Source organism: Xiphophorus maculatus, chromosome 22 (genome assembly GCF_002775205.1).
Source record: "Xiphophorus maculatus strain JP 163 A chromosome 22, X_maculatus-5.0-male, whole genome shotgun sequence".
Taxonomy (NCBI): Eukaryota; Metazoa; Chordata; class Actinopteri; order Cyprinodontiformes; family Poeciliidae; genus Xiphophorus; species Xiphophorus maculatus.
Window position 1 is genome coordinate 16180907 of NC_036464.1, and position 15982 is coordinate 16196888.

General features: G+C 38.0%; 2 protein-coding genes and 1 pseudogene across 2 annotated transcripts; 2 read left to right on the forward strand and 1 right to left on the reverse strand.

The window, feature by feature from the left end:
• The first annotated feature begins 846 nt into the window (after positions 1-846).
• LOC102230741 (catechol O-methyltransferase domain-containing protein 1-like) lies at positions 847-3702 on the forward strand. Its single transcript, XM_005809536.2, has 7 exons — positions 847-987; positions 1076-1194; positions 2085-2190; positions 2616-2734; positions 3129-3183; positions 3266-3399; positions 3482-3702. The coding sequence occupies exons 1-7, from the start codon at positions 933-935 to the stop codon at positions 3632-3634; spliced, it is 741 nt and encodes a 246-aa protein (XP_005809593.1). The 5' UTR covers positions 847-932; the 3' UTR covers positions 3635-3702.
• Positions 3703-3802: 100 nt separating this feature from the next.
• On the forward strand, positions 3803-8743 carry LOC102232908 (annotated as a pseudogene).
• Positions 8744-9252: 509 nt separating this feature from the next.
• LOC102231001 (voltage-dependent anion-selective channel protein 2) lies at positions 9253-15647 on the reverse strand. Its single transcript, XM_005809537.2, has 9 exons — positions 15517-15647; positions 12783-12854; positions 12645-12694; positions 12082-12234; positions 11902-11954; positions 11230-11457; positions 10982-11132; positions 10794-10851; positions 9253-10201 (listed from the first exon to the last, which is right to left on the reverse strand). The coding sequence occupies exons 2-9, from the start codon at positions 12847-12849 to the stop codon at positions 10110-10112; spliced, it is 852 nt and encodes a 283-aa protein (XP_005809594.1). The 5' UTR covers positions 12850-12854; positions 15517-15647; the 3' UTR covers positions 9253-10109.
• Positions 15648-15982: the final 335 nt, after the last annotated feature.

Consider the following 15982-nt stretch of genomic DNA (forward strand, 5'->3'; position numbering starts at 1 on the left):
TTTATATATTTGATTCTTTCATTGTCCATCCTCTAAATGTGACATGAATAGAAAAAAATAGCTATTTCACTTTTCTACCACTAGACGGCAGCATTATTATCTAATAAGCAACGACAAAATTCCTCACCGTGTAAACCTCTAGGATCAATTCTAAAATGTCAGAGAACATGAAATATTTTTCAGTAAAATACTTTCCTCCACATAAATGTTGAAAATAACCCTTAGATATTCAAATTCATCCACACATAATGTGCTGCAATGTGTAATGTTACCCTTCAAAAGACCGTAGTAGTTACATATTTTTCTTCTCTAAGTTTACCTTTCATATGCACAATTAAAGATTTGCAAGAAATGTACCAAAAAAGTTTCTGTTTTTTTTTTTTTTTTCAAATTAAATGAATGTATACAGGATTTTTTTAAAACAATAAAACAAAAACAGGAGCACTGATTTCTGTTGGACTGTTTTACAATATCTTCCACATATCTATCCAATTTTGTTTTGCTGTTGCCTTTGGATTTTGCAAAATGCTATATTTTACACCTTAGGAATAAGCATATTTCTCAAAAATGATTTGTCATACCTTCTGTGTTGTGAAGTAGATTCATTTTAGGCCTTCAATTGTGGGATAACAAACAAAAAACTGAACATGTCATTCTGGTTTGTAGGATTTGTGTAGTACTTCGCAACTTGTGACTTGAGCAAATAACGTGGATGCAATGATAAATATACTGCCTTTTCTTAAACAAGCTGATGTTGCAAAACTTAAAAGAAAAAAAAATCATCAAGTTGGGCCTTCCCTTTAAAAGGTTAACCTAAACAAACACAGATTGCAAAGTCCAGAAAGAACGGACAGCGAGTGATTTAGTACAGTCAAACAAGCTGCTTAAAAAGTTCCCACAAAAAAATTCCCATCCCAAGACAACGGAGCAGAATGGCTGCAAACATCAAGACTCTTGTCTGCATTGGACTTGCTGTTGTTTTAACAGGTAGAAAATGTTTGAGCTGTGAAAAACTGGATCTATTTGAAGTATTACATTAATGTTTATTTCAGGTGTCTTGTTTCATTCTGTTCAGGTGTGGGAAAGTCTGCCTTTATTGGAAAAAGTCACAGTGGGGGAAAAGATAACCTGGTTCTGCAGTATGTAGTTAACAACTCCCTAAGGGAGCATCCAGTCCTCACCAAACTCAGACTGGTAAGTAAACCCTGAAACCAGTAATATTATTTTATTAATTATGTTTTTGTTTTTTTGTTTTTTTTTCTCAGGCAACTGATGACAAAACAGAGCGTGAGATCCTGTCTTTATGAATCAAACTAAAGTTTTAGTTTTGTTTTGTTTTTGTTATAACCACTGTATTGTTTTTTTTTTTTTTTAGCATTGCTAAAGGTTAACCTCTGACTTAACCTGGCCAGAGGTTAAGTGGTGATTGTTCAGTAACCATGGCACTACTTTATTAACAGGGAAGATAAACTGGTGTTAGGATAATTGTGAGACAATAACAGATTTCCCACTCTAACATGATTTGTTTCTTGACAAATAAAGTTTAGGTTGTCAGTAGTTTTGTGTTGAGCAACTCGTGGAGCTAATGATCAATCTGACTTCTGAAACCAATGAAATCATAAGTCATTGATAAAGCGTCTTCCATGCTGTTTTGTTTTGTTTTGTTTTCGTAGCGAACAGTATTCTGTTAAAATTAATTATGCAAGCACTTTTTCAATTGAGCAATATTAAACTTGATATTGATTTATTTTCTATTTGTATCTCTGTAAATGATTAACTAGCTACTATTCAGGGATTTGACCAGAAGCTAATTAATAACTAATGAATCATGTGTTCTTTGTTCTTTCTGTCTGCACACTTTTTTTTTTTATCTCAAATGTACTGTACGGAGCTCCGTGGTATTGTATGATTCTGTATCCACACTGAAATTTTATTTAGTGAAAAAGAAGTAAAGAACATTATTTATTTATGTCAGAGTGAAAGCAATATGGTTTTCAAACACTAGAGGGCAGACACACACCAGTAAAATGTAGCAACATGCCGTCTGAAGCTGCAGAACCAGTTCTTCTGTGTTTTCATTCCAGAGGACCCTTGAAGATCAATGGAGCCGAATGATGGTGGCAGCAGAGCAAGCCCAGTTTATGGCAAATCTCATACGACTGATCAATGCCACAAAAGCAATTGAAATAGGTAAGATAAGATTAGCGTGTGTCACACGCCATGTGGACTTGAAAGTGACAGAACAAATCACAAGTTTAGAACAATGCATTACTTTTATTGTGCAGAGCTATTTGTTATCCTCTAATAAACATTTTGCTCAGCATAATATTCTAGGCCAGATTCTTGATTAGTTTGGCTTTATTTCTTTTTCGAGTAAAGCGTGTCTTTGTCTTTACACAGAAATCTAAATTTTATTGTAAAAATAAGGAAATAATCAATTAATTTCAGAAGAAAAGTAACAATAATTGTTATAGTTCAGAGCTTTGATCAAAGCATTTCATTGCAGTCCAGCTTCTAGTCCAGTGATTAATTGTCGTGTTCAAATAGTATAATTCAGATGTTTACAGACTGTTTTCATAAAATATTATGAACTAACCAATATATTTATGATGCAGGGATGTACACTGGATACAACGCTCTGAGCATGGCTTTGGCCATGCCAGAGAATGGACGAGTGGTAGCTTGTGAAATAGACGACACCTACATAGAAATAGCCAAACCCTTTTTTAAAGAGGTGAGAACAGAAAAAAAAGAGAGAGAAGAAATATAACTTGTATCCCTCTATTATGAATGTCCTAATGTTTCAAAGTTTTTAAAATAATCTTATTATTAATCCAGATTATATTACACAAGTGCACAGTCCTTGGTCTACCAACATCAGAATTTGCCATTTAGCTTCTGTCAGAGCTAATTTGTGCAGCAAACAGCAAATTGCACATCTAACAACTGTCAGTGTGTCTCCAGAAATCCTGCCGGCTGGACACTTTCAAGGTGTCTGCTCAGGAAACTGTGTTACAGAAAGCTCCCAAGCCAAGCAGTGAAATCAATTCCTGTGTAAACCCTGACAAAAACATTATTTTGAAGTGGCTGCATAAAACTCAGTTTATAAAATGTTCCTTTTTTTGCAGGCTGGAGTGGAAAATAAGATTGATGTTCAGCATCAAATTGCACTTAAGACTCTGGGTAAGTGGTTTTGTTGATATCATAATTGCTCTCATACAGATGGGAGTTTTGCGTTTACTTTTTCCATCTTGTGTTTTGTCAGATGAACTGACAGCAGCTGGGGAAGCTGGAACATACGACTTTGTGTTCATCGATGCTGATAAATCCAACTATGACAGATACTATGAGAAGTCTCTGGAGCTCATAAGAAACGGTGGCATAATTGCAATCGACAATGTGAGTAAAGTTCAAGTATTCAGTTCACGTTTTGACAACAAACATAAAGTGAAGCATATCTGTGATCTTGATACACTGACAGGTGCTGTGGAGTGGAAAGGTTGTGAACCCTGCGCTTAATGACACCACGTCACAGACTCTAGATGCTCTTAATAGGAAGATACACAAGGACCAGAGAGTTGAACTGAGCATGCTCACTGTGGGGGATGGGCTCACCATCGCTATTAAACGCTAATGGGGGAGTTTTTACGACACAAACGTGTTGAACTTATAATGATACTATTAAACCATTTACTCCCTGTTTACGTTCTTTCTGTAAATTCAACTCTTATTAGTCTCCACAGTTTTAGACATCAGTATCCTCTTCATGAGATTGTATCTACAATGGCAGTGTCTTCAGTCAGGGGCTTATACAGCTCTGCTGTATTACAGACCGCTACTGTCTTCCTACCCACAGCCATTTATAACTCTTTGAGGATTTCCTCACATTTCTGTCTACAAAATTTTGGTTTGCACAGTGGTGGTTTTTGATGTGGCTGACACATCCCACTGTCCAGGGCTCCATTCCACTGAATGGAGCGCCATGACAAGAAAGAAAGAGCGAGAGAGGGAAAGAAAAGAAACAAAACATTTCCTACTGTTAATTTACATGTTCAGGCAATTGGGAGTGGTCGTGACAGAATACCTATATTTGATCACTTCATATCTGAAATGTAAAATACTAACAAATGGTTGAGGGTACTAGTTGTACTGTCCCGATTTACACTAAACAGAGATGCCATTAGAGGAAAATACAACTGTATTCTGTTTTTAAATACACAAAATGGAACATGTTCAATGTCTTTTTAGTACCACGACTACCTTAGATTGAGATAAACATTAAAACAAGACAAAACCGACCAATTGGAGCTAGACTGGATTATTCCCCAATGATACACAGATTGTTAAAACATTGTTTTAATTGTGCAACCTTTTAATCTATGTGTAAAATCAACACAAAGCAAAACAAAAAATATGTGCATCAGCGGTAGGAGTCAATTCAAACAAGAACTACCAGTGTAAACAAAGGTGACCGAGTTCAAGTCAATTACTGCAAGGTGCCCAGAACCTGCGGCTGCTGAGTGAGTCCACTTCATTAATACCTCACATGGCGCAAAGTGATTTAACAACACAACTCTATGACAAACGTGCCAAAACTCTAGCAAACCATCTTGAAGACGACGCAAATATTTGACCCGATTAAAGAGCAATTCTAAAAGATTTCATGATATGTCTGAACATTTCTCAGAGGAAAAGTAAAATAAATAAATAAATAAAAAGACAGAAACCTGAATAAATATCTCATTCATAATTCTGAGATTTAGCAAACAGAACTACTTGTGGTAATCTAATGACATGGCGAGAAAAAATGTCGCGTATTTTCATAATGTGCGTGAATATCAAGTTTCGACTGCAAAACAAAGATGCAACTGAACTGAGTGAGAAACACTGCGGCCGACATCTTCGTCTGTTACTTTTGTTGCTTTTAAAAGATATCGGATATATAAAGTTAATTGTTTTTTTTTTATTGACGTCGACGCTGGGGCTTACCGACGTCATCGCTTCCTGCGACAAAAAACGTGGAGTAAGGGTCCATTAAAGCACCAGCTGACGCGACACCTTTTCAGCACCACGGACAGCTTCGTTCTGCAAACTGGGCAGCTGGTGGCGACTATAAAAGCCCGCACGGATGCCTCGCTCTCTGCACCAGAGATCCGCACTGACAACATGAGTCACAGGATGGATGACAGGTTCGGCTTCCCGCGTAGAGCCCTTCACGATACGTACTCAGAACCCAAGCCGAGACGGTCGGAATTAGAAACCAGGAGGGCTTCCGCGGACGCGAGCTCCCCACACGCCAGACCTGAAAAGCGCAACGAGAAAGAGCTGATGCGTGGCTTGAACGACCGACTCGCGGGGTTCATAGAAAAGGTGCACCGGCTCGAAAGCCACAACCATCTCCTGGAGAAGGAAATCGAAGACATCAGAGGGAAAGTGAAGCCCGCGTCTTGTTTGGAGGAAGAGTACGGCCCGGAGCTGAGGCGGCTGAGGCAGCTGCTGCAGGAAATCACCCACCAGAAGAACCAAATTGAGATCGAACATCATAACCTGGAGGAAGAGCTTTCCACCTTGAGGAAACGGCATGAGCGGGAGACGGAGAGCAGATCAGAGGCTGAGGGCAGCATAGTGACCCTGAAGAAAGACATGGGCGAAGCGTACCAGGCCAAACTGCTGCTGGACCGGAAAGTGGAGTCCCTCGTGGATGAAATCAACTTTCTGAAGAGAAACCACGAGGCCGAAGTGTCAGAGATGTGTGACCAGATTCAAGATGCGCAGCTTAAATTTAAAGCGCACGAATTCGGCCACCCCGGCGTCACTGCGGCACTCCGGGACATCAGGACGCAGCTGGAAGGTCACACCGGGTCCGACGTCCAGCTGGCCGGGGAAAGTTTCCGAGTTCAGTTCGCTAGACTGACGGAGGCCGCCGAGGCCAAGAGGGAGGCGCTGAAAGCGAGCCAGCGGGAGATTCAGGAGTACAAGAAGCGTCTGCAGGCCAGGAGCATCGAGCTGGACTGCGCCAAAGGCACCAGAGAAGCTCTGGAGGCGCAGCTTCATGATGTGGAGGATCGCCACAAGGAGGAACTTATTCACTATCAGGTATGACATGCTTCTTCCGCATCCTGTAGCGTTAACACACGCCGAGACACCAGCTTAACGAGGTCATCTTCTCTCTTAACTCAGAACACAATCAAAGAGCTTGAAAATGAGCTCATAAACTGCAAATTCGACATGTCCGGCTACCTGAGGGAGTACCAGGACCTCCTGAACGTCAAGATGGCTTTGGATGTGGAGATATTATCATACAGGTGTAGTAAAATTAGCATGAGAATATTAGTAAAACTTATTGATTAAATAAATTAGTGGAATTTTGTATTATTTCATATATTTTATGCTTTCTATATCCATATTTCAATTTAAACGTGCAACTGTATTACTTATTAAAGGTAAGCTAAAGAATTTGTGCAATAATGTTACATACCAAATATAATATATACCATATAAACTGAAACTGCTGATCCTGTTAACCAGTGACTCAGATCTCCTGCTTTATTGGTATAGTTGAAGTTAACAATAACTAAGTTTGGATCTTATATTCAAATATACTGTAGATAAACACACAAATTTCATTAATTCATTATTATTAATCAGCTGAGTCTATGAACTTAAGCTGCATTGCAGGAGTTTTTGGGTTTTTTACAGTAGAAAAGTGTACTCTCCTTAAACTTTTCATATTTTATCACGTAACCACCACAAACTTGAGCGTATTTTGTTTGAGCTTTCTTTGATAGACCAAAAATAAGGCGCATGTAAAGTAACACTGTAAACAGAGGATCCTCAGGGTGAAACAGCTTGAAACCATGTCATGATTTCCTTAAACCAGGCCAGGGAAACTGGAAAGAGTTTATAGGAACTAAAAGCAGAGTAATCCCAAAAAGAAAACATTTTACAGGTTGAATGAAAGCTCAAAATACAGACAGATCTTTTTTTTTTTTTTTTTTGCAAGGCTTCCCTATTAACTTATATGGTAAAGACATATCCAAAAGATATACGTTTATGAAGTGAAAAGTATAGATTGATACATTGTGTCTTTGACCATGACAAAATATGAAATCATTTAAGAAGCAAGGCAGTGTCTGTCAGATCCTTATATGAATTAACTTGAGGAAAGCTTAGAAGGCAAAGAACTATTAGTGCATCTGTATTAAATGCAAACTCTCTTCCCTGCAGGAAACTCCTCTGTGGCGAGGAGGCTCGTCTGTCCTCCATCTCTGTCTCCGGCCCTCAGATCCCATTGCCCCATATCTACCATCAATCACCTGTTTACACCCTCCCCAGCTTCAGTCGACCAGGAGTCACGCAGCGGCGAGCAGAGCCCAAGTACAAGTTTGTGGAGGAGATCATAACAGAAACCACCAGGGAGATTGAGATGTCAGAGTTTGAGGAGACGGGATCAGAGGAGACGGATGTGGGGAAGGATGAGCAGGAGTGTGGAAAAAGTGAGAAAGGGGGCAGCGAGGAAGAGGGTGATCATCAGGACAGTCGAGAGGATGAAGGAAACCAGATGTCTGACCATCAGCAGAGTCAAGTAGCCTCCGATGAAAAGTTGGAGTGTGAAGATGATAGAAAGGTAGCTGATGATGTGGAGGATAATAACAAAGAACAAAACCACAGCGAAGAATCAGAGAAGGCAGCAGCTCTGAGCGGTGAAAACATGGACACAGAGGTAGATAACAACAAACCGGTTGAGGACATGAAGGAGAAAGAAACTGCAGAGGTACCTCGTCAAACATATCTCTTTAAAACAGCATGATTCAGATGAATCAGATCTAGTTAAATCTGATGAGGATAAACAGGGTTCAACTAAGGCAGAAAGTGTCATCGCGGTACAAGGTGTGAAGCCTTCTAATGAAACTGTGGTTTCAACATATGAGGAAGATAACAAAACTCTACAGCACAGTGGTGTAGAGGGGCAGGAGAAAGCCAAAGAATTGATTGGAGAAGCAGTTGTGTTGGCAAAAATGGAGAAATGTGTAGAAATCGCAAAAGCACCTTCTACTGGACCAGAAAATGAGAAAAAAGTGAGCCCAACGGAACAAAAAGAAACTACTAAGACTGATTCTGCAAAAGGTGAGGAAGAAAACACAAAAAGCACCGTAGATGCCACACGTGAAACAATTAAGGACCAAGATAAATCCCCATCCTCCAAATCTACAGCGAAACCAGAGGGTGAGAAAACAGAAAAAGGTGACAAAACCCAAATCGCTTCAGCTGCTTTGCAAAAGGAAAAAACATCTGTGACTGCAGAAACAAAAGAGTCACAGCAGGCGCCTGCAGACAGCACCCAGACTCCAATCTAAAATCAGAAGATTAAAAAAAATAAATAAAATGAGAGCTTCTGCTGAAGTTAAGAATGGACAATAAAACACTGCATTCAAAGAGATGACAGCCAAAAATAGAGAAGAGCTCATAATGCAAATGTATAATTTTGGCACCAGCAGTCAAGCACAAAGAACAATGCAAAGTACTGGAATGTATTGTCAGCATTCTTGTTTTAAAAGAACAGAATAAGCTTTATTTATTTTTTTTTTTTTGCAGCATGACTGACCTCAAAGTTAAAACTGGATTTCAAATATCTCGTAACAGCAAAACAGAATGTAACTATGAATGTAGCTGGACTTTGGTCATTTGTTTGATTGACAATGATTTTGCTATGGTGTGTGCAAATAAAAGCAATATTAAATAATTTATTGATCCTGGTACATTTTTCTAAAATTACGTTGCATTTCTGAAATAGACAAGTCAACAGATTCACATGCATACGTTGAAACATTGTTTTTCTAAATGTTCACAATTAAATGCTTCATTGGTGATATGAGGTAAAGTTTTTAGGTCAGCACATTTCTGAGTTACTGAACAGCCTCCTGTAATCAGATGTGTATTTTGTAAAAATGCGCTGAAAATAGTAAAAAAATCTGTGCGCCCTTGAACTAATGCTTTAGTGACCGCTAAGTTCAAACCGCGTTTGAACTTAGCGCGTTTTAGAAGAATAACATTTTCTGTGGGAAATTTTTACAGAATCTCATTTCCTACCGCAAACCAACTTTTTAAAAAATTTTGCAGGATGTTACACTAACGTTCTGCAAAACTTTAAAATAATTTAGCACTGCATTTTTTAAAATACCTCACAAACCCCTAATACTAGGTTTGCACACTTTATAAATGCATTATAATTATCACTCTTGTAGGCATTTATGACTTTAAAGACTTTATTGAAAATCCATACATACACAAAGGGACCTCAAAGACTTCTTTATAGGATTGGTCTCCTCTCGGAACAGAAACATAGCTTTACATGGTGCACATGTGCAACTTTACTCTACTCCTCCAAATAATTTTATAGTTTGGCATCACTTAAACATAATGTGCTCCACAGTTAATCTGTTGCTGCATAATTAACAAAATATCACTCTGTTCGGGCGAGCCAACGTGCAGGTTTCTCTCCCACTAAAAGTAACCCCAAACATGATCAGTTGAGGGTAAGGTCACATGTGTAGCTTTGCCAAAACATCCCAGCCTCAAACGTCGACAAACAAGACGTGTGCATTATTAGTATTTAAACACAAATCAACATTAATTTTAGTTCTGGATTTGATAACTGCTAAGATGGCAAAGAATACCAAAAGTCATGATTGTAGATATTGGAGGTAAAATATGACAACCCTAAAGTAACTAATGTTTGGACTTGTGTTTTCACATAAAAAGGACAACATTGGAGTGTCTGGGATTATTACACTAAAGCCACACACAGTTGTACAGAGGGATTGGATTATTACAATTATCGTGGCAGTATTGAACAGGAACAATGACAAAATGTATAAATAATATGACGATGTCTGTCTTTTGGTTTGATGCAATCACAAAGTAAAAAGCATCAATAAAAATAAAATATTCTGAAGACAAAAGCACCAACATGATCTGGTGCCCGAGACGGTGTTGCAGAAGCCTTTGAACCAATCTCTCTATGATTTCCCTTTGCTGGTTTGAGTTGGACATACTTTTAAGGCCCGATTAGTCTGATATTCCCTTGTCCCTTGCTGCATGATTACAGTTTAAGCTTCCAGTTCCAAGCCCAGACCCAGCTTATGACCTCCTACATTGATGTTCTTCCCATCGATCAGACCAGAGAGAGTCAGTTTCACACCTGCAAACACAAGGAAGAAGGTATAGTTGTTATCTATGCACTACAGTTTTCAAGCTGTTACTAACCCAAATTCCACATCTTTCCAAACTGTGTAGAAATCATGTTGTAAAGTGGAAGGAAAATTATACTTTATTTGAAAGCTGCAGAAGATAGTTCTGAGAAGCCATGATAGTTCATGGACTTAGCTTGAATTTTTGAAAAAGCACACTTTACAGCTCTCTCCCCGTTGCTCTGTGCTACACTACAACCTTTGATCTACAGCAGTCTGTCGAGAACTCAAAAAGAATTAAAATGTTTCTTTAACATTATTTTTGCTGACATTAGCTGATGGCACACTGATAATCTTTAGCTTGAATGAAGGTAGGCTCTGTGCGGTGAAAGCAGTGCATACATGAGCACAATTGACAATACCAAGACATTCCTCCCAGCTGTTACAAACTACTTTGGATTTGACCATTACAAAGATATCCTGCAACAACATAAACTGAAGCTTGTGGTGGTTTTATAGCAAAATGTGAAAAAGTTCAACAAGTAATATTTCTGAAACATATACCAAGTGCTCCTGCAAATTACACGGCGGTAAGAAACTCACCTGGTCTAAGAGTTTGGGTGTAGCCGACACCTACTAGGCTACTGTTGTTAACTTTAGCCTGAAACGTCCAAAAACACAGAGGGAAAAACAAAAATGTCAGTGAGCAGTATTAGGTCCAGAGTTTTATGGTGACTTTTGTTGCCTTAGAACTACCAAAGATGGTGTGGAGAAAAAAAAAAGAAACTTACACTGATAGAGGCATCTTTATCCAGTTGGTATTTGGCAGCAATGCCAAAGCTTGTGCTGTTGTTGCCAGCAGTCCAGGCCAGGTTGATTGCAGTCTCCAGCTTGTCACTGGACTTCTGGTAGATGGAGCCACAAAATTCTGCTCCATCATTGCTGTAATGATTGAAAATAAACATTTCCAAATAAAAATGTAGAAGCACAAGGAGTTAAAACAAACAAACAAACAAAAAAAACCAACAACTGTACATACACGTTTGTATGTAGCTGAAAGTCTGCTGTCTTGTAGCCGATGGCGAAGTTGCTCTTGGTCATTCTGGATTTGGCGGAGTCAAAGCTCATCTGGTAACCGCCGAGCCATCCCTCGTAACCAATGACAGCGGCTCCGTGGATTGTGGGGCCAGCGAAGTCAAAGTCAACATCGCAACCCAAGTTGATGTACTCACGCTTGTATGCGGTCTTAACTTTGCCACTCTTCTTGCTGTAGATAAAAGATGGATTTTGTTAAAGAAAAAAAGAAAAAGAAAAATATCTACTTTATGCATAAAACAAGCATCATTTCCCACATTATGTTTGTCTTTTTAGTACCCTTTTTTTGGAGCAGATTTTTACAAAATTAACTCAACATCTTGATAACAAACACATAGGCAGAGTTTCAGAAGGGAATTCAATTTAAGATTTGTCTTTATCCCAAACAGGTAAAATACAAAAACAAACATACAATCCCAGTGAAGTGCTGCAACATACTGGTTCTATATAGGAACTCTGAACACATAGCTGGTAAAGACACTTGTCAGAAGTATTTGAGGCAAAGATCAGGTTTCAATAATTACTTATGGAGTGAAGCAACAGGCTGAGCAACCTCCTCCTGTTGAGTCCTGGATTAAAATACACACAAAATCAAAAACCTCAACCATCATCTTACCCAGTGTTGGGTGAGAAGGTTGTGTCAAATGTCAACTTCAGTCCTTTTGTAATCTGCAAGATGAAAAATTTGGAATTCATTGGAAATAAGAAAGCTTACGCTGCTCTGTCAAAGTGTACACCCTGTTCTTTTTGTAGTAGCTGCTCTTAATGTACAAAAATGTTAAACATCTATGCAAACCTGATCTTCAACAGCGATTTCTGTTCCCAGTGTGTTGTCAGTGTTCCACTTCTCAGTGAAGGTCAAGCCATATTCAGGCCGGTTGTATTTGGTTTCCAGGGAACCGATAACTTTGCTGGTATCAGTGTTGGATGAACCAGATGTTTTGAATTCCTGCAGGAGACATTTTTAGAGAAACTGGGATCACTTAACAGGCATGAAATTAATAACATTACCAATTGTAGTAAATTTTGAGAAAATTAGTTATTGTACAGTTTATATGCATTTTTGTTGCTATACTGATTTTTTGTGGGTACTCTATAAAATTAAATTAAAGCTAACCCAACAAGTACTTTTGGAAGGCATCCAAAAGTAGCAAGTATAAAAACACTGGGGTTTTTTATAATTAAAAGTGACTTGAATGGAGATTCCAATGAACAGAAGCATTGAGCTTGGAACAAAATAAAGATTTCGAAAGTTCAAGGCTGAGTGCAAACAATACTTTTAGGTGTTTTATGTTGTAAAAGCAACACAGGGATTTAATAACTGCCAACATGATTATTCCAAAATCCAAATGATCTTACAACTCCGCTGGCTGACTTTGTCTTGACATCAAGCTTCACCAGGCCAAAACCTGCATGAAATATGAGTATAAAATTTAAGTTATCAACTACATTTGAAAGAAGAAGCTTCAACATCTTCATGAGTGTACAAGGACCTACCATAGCCTTTGTTGAAGATATCCTTGGCAGACTTGCCCAAATCAGCATAAGCGGGAGGAACGGCCATTATACCTGCATATAAAAAGGGGGGAAAAACAGTTACATCTGTTTAACGCATGACAAATATATATTTTTAAAGTATAGTTTCTTTTTACAATTTGCATATGTGACAGGACAAAAGAATATAAATATACTTCATGTGATTGGAAAACACAAACCCCAATGAATGGAACAATTGTGTGTATATACGAAAACCAAACTTACTAGATCCACAAAATATTACAGTTCCATTTGTCTATAAAACTCATTATGTTGCTGAATTTACTGGAGAAGGAAGCTTGCAGTATTTCTTTTGTTTTTACACATTTCTGTATTCCTAAACTATTCTTTTTACATCTTTACACATCATTTGGGGTACAAAATGTTCAACTTAGAACACTTATTTCTTCTCTTTTTATTGCACTGTTAATATATTAGTTTCAATCTAATTTTTGTTCTTGTGTTTTTAGTGTGCATTTTAATTTTTTTTCTATTTGCAAATAGAAAAGTAACAGAAAAAGGCTTATCCTTTCAATATAGACTCCAGTGTTTGATGTCCCATTCTGCAACTTTTGGATGCATCCCTACTGAATTATCTTGTTGGCAGTCAGATTTTAGGCCAGGGGTCTCAAACTACAGTCCTCGAGGGCCGCAGTCCTGCAGTTTTTAGATGTGCCACAGGTACAAAATGAAATGGCTTAATTACCTCCTGCTTGTGTAGATCAGTTCTCCCAGCCTTAATGACCTAATTATTCTTTTCAGGTGTGGTGCAGCAGAGGCACATCTAAAAGTTGCAGGACTGCGGCTCTCGAGGACTGAAGTTTGAGACCCCTGTTTTAGGCTATGTTCACACTGGATGCCTTAATGCTCAATTTCAATTTTTCATGTGAAATCAGTTTTTTTTTTTTTTTAACGTGGTCGTTCACATTTGCAAATATATGCGACTTGCATGTGATCTCCTGGAAACCAGCTAAAAGTGTCCCGCATGCGCAGTATAGGATGCAGTCACATCACATGTAGCAAATCATCATTTGTAGTGTTTGCAGAAGTAAACATGGGTGGGAAAGATAGAGACCATCTTGCCATTTTAAATTTGTTGTTCAAACGGAGCCAGCACATTAATAATCCTCATTATCACCTGCCAAGGTTGTTTTTCTTCCCGCTTCTGGGTATCAGGATGCAGAATAGTACAGGTTGGATGAATCAATCAATCAATCAATCAAATTTTATTTGTATAGCACATTTCAGCAGCAAGGCATTTCAAAGTGCTTTACATCATTACAAACACAGAAACACAATGCAATGTAGAATCAATCATTGAGTCAAGTTCCATCAATAAATTTGTAATTGATCACATTTCAAATACAATTCTAAACAGGTGGGTTTTTAGTTGAGATTTAAAAGAAGTCAGTGTTTCAGCTGTTTACAGTTTTCTGAATGCAACCTGGCCGCACAGACACAGATCAGATTTGAAAAGATTAGACAAGTATTGCATTTAGGACAACATATCCTAGTCTCCTGAGTCGCATTTGTAAAAATCCAATCTGTTTTTTTCATGACTGTCATGTAGCCTTATACATGCATCCATTCTTCTAGTTTAAGCTGTATTATACAACACTCATGAAGCTGCAAGCGACTGATGAAAGAATTTATTCCAACATTTTGTGGAAACATTTCAAACACACATTTTTATTCAAGGTACTTATGCCTTATTGACAGAAGGACAAGTACAAAGATTTTTTTTTTCTGCACTTAAAGAAGTTATTAAGGTAAAGCTTGGTCTTATATCCCTGTTATAAACAACGTATAAGACATTGACAGATTTATCACTTAAATGTGCATTTAAAATGTAGATGAGCAAACTTTTGTTGCTCCAATATTAATAAAATAATAAGTAAATATTAATAAAAACAATATCAATAGAAGTACATACAATAAAAATATTAATGGGAGCTTAGTAGTCTTGTGGCAAGAGGGATAAAACTGTTGTGGAATCTGGTTGTTCTGCATTTATCCTTATCACTTATTAATGATAAGAATAAATGCACCCGTGGTGCTGAACTGTCTGGGTTAGAATCTAAAGTCTATAACTTTCTTATATAGCTCCAAGTTATACAGTTTTATACTCGCTGAGTACAAACAAACTCACCACCCTTGCCAGCAACATAACTGTTTCACTTTTTTGATGAGCACCTCTGGCACAAATGGCATCCTGTGGGCCAGGTAGTAAACTGCCAAGGTTACCGGGAAGAACAGAAGCCATTTTAACAACAATGGGTATACTATTTAGTCGTGACTCTTAAGGCTTTTTAGTGTAAATCAGTCGCTAAATCCAGTTGGACTGGAGAAGGCTTTGACCGGTGCTAGTTACTGTGATGAGCTAAAATAGCTTATTCACTTTGGATGTGGGTGTCGGCTAGTTTCCGCAATGCTAACAGGCCAAATAGATGTAAAGCAATATCTAAAGAAGATTTGTGGCTGTTTCATTTAAATAATTTTTAAAAATGTGTTTATTTTTGTTTTAGACTACAACTAAAACCTTCCAGTAAGAGCACATGTGTCAGACTTAGCTCGCTGCTACAGCTACTGAAGCTAAGTATGTTAGCCTGCAGAGTTCCGCAGCGAGTAAATCTACTCTCTAGTTTATGTCTTAAAGAAAACCTTCAATACAAAACTAAATAATACGGAACCTTACCAGTTGAAGACTGTGTTAGTGTTACACAAAAGTGACTCTTTGGAAGTGTTCCTGACAACACACGGCAGAAGCAGGCGTCACCGGTTGGAGGGCGAGCTGAAGGAGACTGTTCTGCAACGAAATGCTGACCTTTCGGTTTCCAGTTTTAGGGCCAAAGGCGCCCAAACGTTTGCCTGAGTAAAAATGGGTTTACATCACAGACGGCATTTTGGTTTGAGTTTTAACTTAGGTTAACCATTTTCTCTATAAACGTAGACGCTTAAAGCTAACGTTCAATTTTTAATTCTTAGAAACGAGTTAAAGCTGTTTACTTGTTTTTAGCATATCAAAATACAAAAATATATATGTTTTGCCTTTAAGAGTTAATAAATTACTGCACTATTAGTCATTCTTTTTTAACTTCGAATTACCTTTTATTTATTTTTTTGCTATTTGTTTAATTTTTGCTACTTATTTAGTTATTTAG